Here is a 9,655-nt window from a genome sequence, read left to right as displayed (position 1 = left end):
TCAAACAGCTGGGTCAGGTTACACACTTTATTATTAAAAAAGTTGCAAATAGGGTCCTGTTCACCCCAGGCCAGAGCTCATGGAGCACCCCTCCCCTCCCCCACCCGTATCAGCGGAAATTCCTTCCAGAGCATTCGGGAGCCCACGCCTGACTCAACTACCCAGTCATGTCCCTGCAAAGTCCCCACTCGGAGCCTGCGGAGCCCCCGTCCCCTTGCTTGGAGTCGAATATTTCCTTCCCTGCTGGGTCTTCTGGACGGTCAGGACCACACAGAGTTTCTCAATAAATACTGAATGAATAAACTTCTTCCTGATGCCAAAGCAGGAACCACACAGACACGCGCACGCGCACGCGCACGCGCACACGCGCACACTCCTACAGCGCTCTGAGGGACGTTGCACAATAGGGCTTTGTTTCTCAGATGTCAGGAGAACCAAGTTTTAATTAACTAATTTATTTTTAAAGATTTTATTTATTAATTTGACGGAGAGGCACAGCGAGCCAGGGAACACACGCAGGGGGAGCGGGAGAGAGAGAAGCAGGCTTCCGGCTGAGCAGAGAGCCTGATGCGGGGCTCGATCCCAGGACCCTGAGATCATGACCTGAGCCCAAGGCAGAGACTTAACCCGCTGAGCCACCCAGGCGCCCCGAGGGTAGGCATGTTACAAGGCTGAGGATGAGGGGAAAGACCTGAGCCAGCCTCAGATGGCACTGGGCGGCCCGCAGCTGGGAAACAAGTATAGATTTTAAATGCCATAAAAGTGCTGAAAACATTTGCCCCCTCCCTCCAGCCCAGCTGGGCGAGCGGACCCCAGGCTGACTCCAGGTGAGCACTCAGCAGCGGTGTGACCTTGAGCAGGTGAGCCCTTGACCTTGAGGAGGTTAAGGGCTTCAGGCAGCAGCCTCTGGGGCCAGCTGTGGAAGGCAGCCTGTCGCACCGTCGCACAGGTTACTGCGAGCAGACGAGGGGAACGCGTTTCAGGGCTTGGCTCCGTGCCCGGCACATCACGAACACTCCACAGACGGAAACGGTATTACAAGAATAAACACCACGAGGGCCCAGCGGTAAACAGCGAATGCTTTTTAAAGGTGTGGTAAGAAATGGTCATGGAGGGGCACCTGCCTGGCTCAGTCGGTTAAGCGTCTGCCTTTGGCTCGGGTCGTGATCCCAGGGTCCTGGGATCGAGCCGCACATTGGGCTCCCTGCTCAGTGGGAAGCCTGCCCCTGCTTGTGTCCCAGTGCTCACTCTCCCTCTGTTAAAAAAAACAAAAAACAAGAAAACCCCAAATCTTAAAAATAAAAAAAAAGAAAGAGTCATGGAGTGGGGGGGCCCCAGAGAAGACAGACCGTCTCCCCACCACCCCCAGATGCTAGTCACCCTCCCTCCCCCGGTAACGCACCAAGAATGACTGCAGTCATTGCCAGAGAGTGTTATCTATAAAGTATCTTCTCTTTATTTAAGTTAAACAATTTTCAAGGATGGTTTCCATCTATAAAATGGACAAAGTACAAGCTCTGTACAGCAGTTCTTTTTAAAAATCAACTGGAAAAAAAATTACCAAACTATATTTTGAATTTGCAAAACATACTCACAGAGACCATCATTTTAGCTTTGATGAAGACGTAAGAAAGACCACCACAGAGAGGACAACTAGCTTCGCCACACTTTGCTCAAAGGGCTCTTAGGAGAGAGAATCTGTACTTGTAAAAACCGGAGTGGGAGGGTGGGACCGTCCCGTTGACTAAGAAATACGCAACCGCAGGAAGTCACTTTGGCACACTGTGGTCTTGTAAACATAGCTCGCCTCCAGGGAGCCCGCCCAGCCGCACCTCTGCTCCCAAGGCCCACAGGGTCCCAGGCTGCCGCACCCCGCCCCCCCGCACCCCTAGCTCAGGGTCGAGGAGCGACCCCAGAACGGGCCAGGTGGGCCGGTCCTGATGGTACAGGCGCCATGAGGGTTCTGGGTGGGGTGGGAGTGCACAAGGAAAGGACTCATCAAGGACCTGACTCGAATTTGTTGCACATCAAAGCCAAATGTGTTTGCCAGCCGTGGGGAATTTTTCTGGTGAACACCGGCAGCGGCTCACAGGGGACCGGGTCTGAGAGGAGGACCCAGGTGCCCAGGTTGAGTCTGCTTCCCGCCCCACCTGCACTCAACAGCCTTGCATGGGTACCGGGCCCTCTCTCCGAGGCCTCCCCGCAGTCAAGACCGGCCTCTGAGACAAGGTGTGCAGTGGTAACCCGGCCACGGCCTCCCTGTCCACTGAGCGTACGTCCGCCTGCTGGGCAGAGGCCAAAAGGAGGGCAGGACAGTCCCCCAGCCACGCCTCCGCGCCCGATCCCGGTGACCCAGAGCAAACACACATGGGCCTTTTTCAATGAAGGAAGAAAAAACAGTAGCGCTCCCTTTTGGAAACGGGAAATGGGCAGGGAAGAGAGTGGCACTTTGCAGACTATCAACCCAGCAGAATCTTCTGGGGCCACTTCCCACTCTGTGACCTCCCGGGCCCTCCCCTTGGGGCCCGAGGAGGTGCATTTCTGACACACACGCCCTCTCTGAGACTGGGCGCGCACGCAGAAGGGGAGAAGGAAGGAGGGCGGGGCCCCTCCGTAGGGGGCCCGGACTGCCCTGTCACCGTGGGGCCACCGCAAAGGCAAGGGGGGTTGCTGCAGGGACATTCCTGGGCATCTCTTCCTGTCATGACTTCTAGTTCCTAACTGGCTTGTGGTTTACACTGACATCTGCTTCCTAACACACAAGCCTCCTGCTCTGTCTCCAGAATCCTCCATGACCAAAAGCAGGCCCCTGGGCAAGGGAGGGACAGCGGGGGCAGGCCAGACTCCAGAGCCCAGGGACCAGCTCACGGGACACACACAGTTCGCCCTATGACAGCCAGGACAGCTTCCTACTGTCACCTACTGGGAGCTGGGAGCCTGGGTTTTGTTTTGTTTTTTGTGTTGTTTTTGTTTTTCCTAAGAGAAAAAAAAATCAATTTAAACAGACCCAAAGAAATGTTCATCAAAAAAAATAACCCATCCAGGTTTCCAGATACCAAGGGCACAGAAAGTAGGTTCCAACACCGAACCGTGGCTTGCAAGCTGAAGCCAACGGAGGGCCCCCCGGCACCCCTAGCCTCCTGGGGCCCAGTGGCAGGGAAGCCCCCCGTGGCCCCCATAGCACCTGCTCACTGGTGGGGCTCCGGGGTAGGGGAGGCGCTGGAGGCCACCTTCTCCCCATCCCAAAGGGCCCCGCCCCTCTTCCTTACGGCCGTGAACTAACTGCTTTGTGGGAAATTTACAAGATGAGGACGACCTACAGAAACCATAGGGAATTGACCGTACATTCTTTCTTTTATATATATTTATATTTACTGTCCCACCGTAGAAAGTTCCTATTCAAATAGAGCAAGTACATCGTGTGGAAGAGGGGGTCTGTGCTGGGAAGACAGCCGGGAACAGAGGAGCGGGGACAGGGACGTACGACGTAATCCTGCAAAATGACTCGGGTCACCGTTGCAGAAACCAGACATGATTTCGATGGGATCAAAAATGGAGATTTCCAGAGTGTTCCTCACGGTGACACAGCAGCGATGCCCCTTCTGCTCTCCCTGCCCCGCGCTGGGGCCCGCGCCTCGGCCGCCCCTGGGGGGTCGCTGTGGGTGGGTGGGGGCGGCCTCGGAAAGGGGGCCCAGCCGCCTCCCATGGGACGAGGAGAGCGGGTCTCTTTCCCAGCCTCTTCGGCGTCCACCCAGGCCCCGTGCCTCGCACACGTTCTCCGACTTTCCGACCATGATGGAATACTGAGGTATATAGTTTCGCAGAAAGTTCAAGAAACATAATCGACAACGGGATCTCCAAACTCAGCCGGCCGGTGTGGGGGCCCGGTGGGCGCCGCCTGGCGGGCTCTCCTACTGCTGCAGGTTGAGCGTGAACTTCCACTGCTGAGACAGGGCGGGGCCGCACACCTCCACGCTCAGGCCCCCGCTCTTGGCCGCGCGGCTGTCCAGGCACAGGTTGCTGCCCACGTGCCGCAGCTTGGAGTTGCCCTCGATCTGCTCCCATTTCTGCAGGAGACAGGAGAGGGCCTTACGGTCACAGCGCACACGAGACGGTAGGGGACAGACCCGTAGGCAGGGCGTCCTAGCTACACAAAAAGCAAAAAATTTTTTTTTTTTTTTGTGGTTGGTGGGGGATCTCGGATCATAATGGAGGAGTTAGCCGCTGCCCCAAGACCAAGCAGCCCCAGGGCCAGCTGAGCGTCCAGGAAAGAAACCTATGCTCTCTGCCGGGTTTGCAACTCCAGACCTCCGTTCTGGGCCCGCTAGGGCCCGCGTGTCCTGCCCCACCCCTCATCCAAGCTCTGGCGCTCTGGGCACCTGCCCAGCCTCGGTCATTAACCCGAGAACTCGAGCGAGGGTGCCTCCGGGGGGCACGTGCATTCATCCACAAGAAGGCCTCAGCTGAGGCTATTTAGCCCCCAGAGGAGCCCTAGGAAGCTGAGTCAGCTCAAAGAGGCCCCGATCGGGATCCCGGCCTTGGCTCCTGGAAGGCAGCCCCGCCTGGAGGCAGTGGCCGGGCACTTCCATGCTCCCACTTAGGGCCTCGGGCTCCATTAACCAGGGGAACAGTGTCAGGCCAGCCGAGAGGGAAAGAGATGCCTGAGAGGGCAGAATTATCATGTTGAGGAACCCGTTTCTATCCTGTCTGTTCTCTCTACGAGTCTGTGAGCTCCTTGGTGGGTCTGAGAAACCTGTCTCGGCCACTCCGGGGGCCCCCGGCACTCTGCACGGCAGGGACCAAGCAATATTTGCCGAGTTCCCAATGCGACTCTTGTGAGCACAGGGCCTAACGTCTCCTTATTCGAACGTGTACGCCCTCCCACCAACCAAGACCAACCCCAACCCACCCTCAACTGACCAGCTAACCACACTCAGTCAGTCAATGAGTAAACCAACCAACTCACCAATTCACCAACTGATCCGCCAACCAAACAAGAAAGGAAACAAAGCCCACAGCCTTGCCTCAGGGAAGTCTGAGGCCCCCCGACCCCATTGTTTACCCCATGTAAAAATCTGTTTGTTCTTTCAAAGAAAAAAAAAATCACACTTTTTTCTCCCCAAAGCTCTCCCTTCATTAATAGAGTCTGTGATTCTAATTAATTTTTTACACTGTGTGCACTCAAGCTCCTTTCCGTAAGTATTTCTGCAAATCCTTTTGACACCATGGAATTGAATTTACTTCCTCCTGCCTCCCCTTCCCCTGACTCTGCAAATGCACACACAACACGAACACATAGACGTGCCTGGAAACCAAACAGTCCAGCTGGCAAGAAGGTGCGGCTTCGAGATAAAATTAGCTGAGGGGCCTCCTCTCAGAGGGCAAGTGGATGGGAGGGTGGTGGGGGGAAGGAGGCAGAGCAGGCAGAGAGGAACCCGGCACCCTGAGAACCGGCCTCCTGCACGAGGAGAACAGGATGCTGGGATGTTCTCACGAGGGTCCTGTGACACTCATTCAGGCCGCCCGTGAACCCAGAGCTTCTGCCAACAGTGAAATTCAGTGCAATCAGCCGAGCACGGGGAGGTTACGGCTGCCTGCCCATCATCCCTCCTTTCTGGCTCCCTGGCTGTCAGTCAGTCCTCACTCGAGCTTCTGCCGTTGTCATGTAAAGTGTGTCTGCGGCGCAGACAGCCCTGTGCTGCTCTGAGGGGCCAGGAATCAGGCTTGACAAAGAACGTGGAATGAATGGAATCTGATTTCCCTTCTCCGGGGGCCTCTGCCTGTCAGGTGTCAAAGCCTCAGCTAAATGGAAGGTCTTTAAAAAAAATAATCAAACTCCAGCTCTGTCTCTAATCGCGGGTCGGATTTCTGGGCCCTCAAGGCCCTGCTGAAACGCGGCCACAGGGCTCCGCACCCGGTGAGGTCTCGGGGTCAGAAGAGCTGCCTGCAGGACATTCCCGTCCCCTGGTGTGAGCCTCTCCGAGGCGTCCTAGGCTTCCCAAAGAACCGGGATCACACCAGGAACACCTGTCCGCTCTGGAAATAAGGCGAGCGCCTACTGGGATTCAAGCGTCCATCAGAAGCCAGGCTGGGGTTCCACAGAGCCAGGGACAGACCCCGCAAGCAGGCCAGGGATGGACAGACGCAAGTATTTCCCTGACAGCCGGGATGGAAGCCAGGGACCTGGTCCTGGCCTCGGTCCTCCCAGGTGACACTGGAGAGGAGATGCTGACTCTGTGGGTCTCCACCTCCTCTTCGGTAAAATCTGTCTCGGACGAGAAGCCCACTCAGGCTCCGGGCTGCGGGTGGCTGTACCTCCGTTTCTCTACATCCATCTATTTCATAAAAAGGGACCATACGGAGACAAGCCAGTGCTCCCCACGTTGGCATGTCGGAAGGTATAAATACACAGACACTTGGGAAAGAGAGAGAGTGTGTGTATGTGTATAAGGTCTCATCCACTTGAACTTAATTGTTTAGCATTTTTGCAAATTTAAAAAGCAGAAATAGTTAATGAATAAATAAGAATAGGCAATTTTTCTTTGAAATACGCGGTGGAGTGGAAAGAACGAGAATGTCATCAGAAATAAGCAACATCCGACTGGCGGCTTGCGAGAGAGAGGTTGTCGCTAGGTCTTTCCTTCGGGGCCGTGGGTTCATCAGCGCACGGAGTGAAACAGAACGAAAACACCTCCCTTCGGTGACGTGGTGATGAACCTTGCTTTCTTTTTTAGTACTTATTTGTAGGTCAGTGCTGTGCTAACTTCTCGGCGGGCTCTGCATCTGTGCTGAGATCCCCACCTGACGTGTATCCCGCCAAGGCCGCGCACCTGCATGGCCCTCTGTGCTTCTCCTTCTGTGGAGAAGCCGTGAGCCGGCGGGGCCTCCCTGCTCCCCGGCCCGAGGTCTGTGCCTCCGCCCGCCGGGGTGTGAGGAGGCAGAACGGGGTGGGCTTCCCATGGTCATGGCCAGCGCTCAGACCAACACGCGCCCCGCCACCCACCTCTCACCGGTGTTTGCCGGCACCACCAGACACACACTCTCAGGACACGCACGTACGAGAGGCTGCTATAAAGAAGGACTGGAGAAGGGACCAGCGGCTCCGCTTACCTGCACGGCGCAGGGAGGAGGAACTGACCTGGAGGCACTGGCGTCCCTACCTAGTGAAGGTGCTTCCAGACCCTCATAGGAGCCGAACACAAAAATGTGGCCCCTTCCCCTCCAGTCTTGCTAGAGAGTGAGGCACAGACAGAAGCAGATCAATCAAGAAGCTCTGGAAGGGGCGGCCAACTGGACCTCCGACTCTTTGATTTTGGCTTGGGTCAGGATCTCGGGGTCGCGGGATCGAGCCCCGTGTCGGGCTGCACGCTCGGCAGGGAGTCTGCTTGCCAGTCTCCCTCGGCCTCTGCCCCTCCCCCTGCGCATGATCTCTTTCTCTTTCTAAAAAAAGTGAATAAATGTTTGAAGAAAATAAGTTACGGGAAGACATACCCCAGGATGAGGGCACTCACAGTGGAGCGGCCCACGCGGGGCCGAGGACAGAGGACAGGAGGCACGCTGCCCCCGCCGGTGCGCACGGGAGGCAAGGCGGCCTTCCGACCACGCACAGCCCGCACGTAGCACGAGCATCCCGACCCCACGTTTGCCCGGCACGGGGTTCACGGAACACCTGCCGCAGGCCAGGAGCTCCCCAGCTTGGTGGGAGATGGCGGACGGCCGGAGCCGAGGTCCGACAGGGCAGCCCGACGGGACAAAGGAGCGGGGTGGTCGAAGCCACGGGGGCGTGCGGGAAGGCTGGGCTGAGGGGCAGGGGCGCCCTACCTGTCTGGTGTCGTTCTCCCGGCAGCCCTGCAGCTTTATGACAGAGCCCGGCGCCCGGTCCACCACCGTCAGGCACAAGTCCATGTGCTTCACCGACTTCTCCTTCGTCAAGGCCCATTCCTGGAACACAACGCCGGAGGTCAGGGCTGCGCCACGCACGGGGCTGTGGAGTGACGGGGCTCGAGAGGGACAGGGTCATGCCGCCGAGCAGAGGTCCCGAGCCCCCCCAGCCGACTCAGGGCCGACACGTGACTTCTTACCGAGGGGCAGATCTCCACCTGGAGGTGCCAGGGCGGTGGGGGGCGCGGGAGTGGGGGGCCACCCAGGGCAGCGCCAAGTTCACCGACTGATGTGGCAAAAGCACTCTGAGAACACGAGTAACTAAGATAAACGGTATGAGCGGTTTCAGCCCGGGGGGTGCATCGGAGCGCCACACCCAGGGCTCCGCTGTGGACCGGGAGCCGGGAACACGGTGGCCCACGCGTGGATCCCCCAAGGCGGACGGGTCAGGGTCGACGTTTCCGCCTGCGTCATTTCGGAAAGACTCTGCCCCCTGCGGGTGTGGCTTGGAAACCGCATTTACGAATGTGGACTGTGATGTGTGAAGATGAAAATTACACATGGAGCCCGTAGCGAAATACGCAGCGTGCAGCCTCACTGCGCATGAGTTGGTTTGCTGACACTCCCCAAGGCCTGAGCTCCCTGGGGACGGACCTGGGTATTTACACACACACCCCTCGTGCTAACATCAGGCCCCTACTGTGTGCGGGGCACTGCTATGCCCCATGAGAAGCTGTTATTACCCCATCTTAGAGATGGAAAACGGAGCCAGAGAGTGCTAAAATAACTTGCTTATGATTTTTACAACACACACACACACACACACACACACACACACACACACAGGGCTGAGAGCACAACCATTTATAAGACAGTCTGAAAGGACAGGACGTGGGAAAATGGAGAAGAGGGTGAGGGAGCGTGAGGCTCCAGGCAGAAGGTTCTGGGGGGGGCCACAGGTGGGACGGGAGGAGACAGCTTCTAACCTTCACTCTAGGACCCGACCCTCTTAAAGGGGTCAATTCCCAAGTGAGCCTTCAGGATCCAGAAGCAGCCAGGCGACTTCCAACCCAGAATTCCACCGGGACACACTCCCTACCAGCATATGCCTTTCTGCTCTCCGCCCAGGAAAGTGGCCACGACTCAGCCGTCCTTCCCGTGATGGTCCACGGTGCCCTGCGACGCCTCAGGTGCCCTCCCAGGGCCCGGCCCACGGCCGTGAACAGACAGGCAAGGCCCCGACCTCCCGGGGCTGGCTCTCCAGCGGGGAGAACGGCTCACCCACGGATAAATGTACTGTGTAGCTTGAGATGCTATTAAATGCTATGAAGAAATTATTTTTCTTTCTTTTTTCTGTTCTCAGGGGACAGAGGTAAGGGAGGGAATAAATTACCTTTTAAAGAAGCCTCACTGTTCAGTACCTCTGTCACCTTGGAACAGATGGTCTGCCCTAGACAGGCAGCCCATCTAGGCTTCGGAGAAGCCCCCTGGGGTGTTCGCAGCTTCCTTCTCTCCTAGCACGGAGGCAGACGGGGACCGGTCCCCTCCTTTTCTTTGGCTTCAGTGTTCTCACCTTTTAATGAGTGTTTCCCAAAGTGTGCTCCGGGAGGGATTCTATGAGAAGTCTGTTTCAGGTCAAGTAAGTTTGGGGAACCGTGAGTTCGGGCCACGTGTCTTTCTGCAAAGTCACACACAGGCTCTCCGAGGCCCTGGAAGGCTGAGCACGGAAGAACCTGCTCGCGCTGTTTTCCTGCACATCTCTCAGACTCGAGAG

The 9,655-nt window shown here is 57.0% G+C and overlaps 1 protein-coding gene across 1 annotated transcript in view; it reads right to left on the bottom strand.

Moving 5' to 3' along the window:
• Positions 1-1,431: 1,431 nt before the first annotated feature.
• GALNT2 (polypeptide N-acetylgalactosaminyltransferase 2) overlaps positions 1,432-9,655 on the bottom strand; it is a 184,054-nt gene continuing 175,830 nt past the window's right edge. The window contains exons 15-16 of the mRNA XM_080822337.1: positions 7,822-7,941; positions 1,432-4,067 (exon numbers count right to left, since the gene is read on the bottom strand). Of these exons, the coding sequence (XP_080678463.1) occupies positions 3,912-4,067; positions 7,822-7,941 (276 nt within the window). The 3' untranslated portion in view covers positions 1,432-3,911. The remainder of the gene's footprint in view (positions 4,068-7,821; positions 7,942-9,655) is intronic.

Source organism: Martes martes (assembly GCF_963455335.1).
Source record: "Martes martes genome assembly, chromosome: 14".
NCBI lineage: Eukaryota > Metazoa > Chordata > Mammalia > Carnivora > Mustelidae > Martes > Martes martes.
This window is presented reverse-complemented; position numbering and strand designations above follow the sequence as displayed.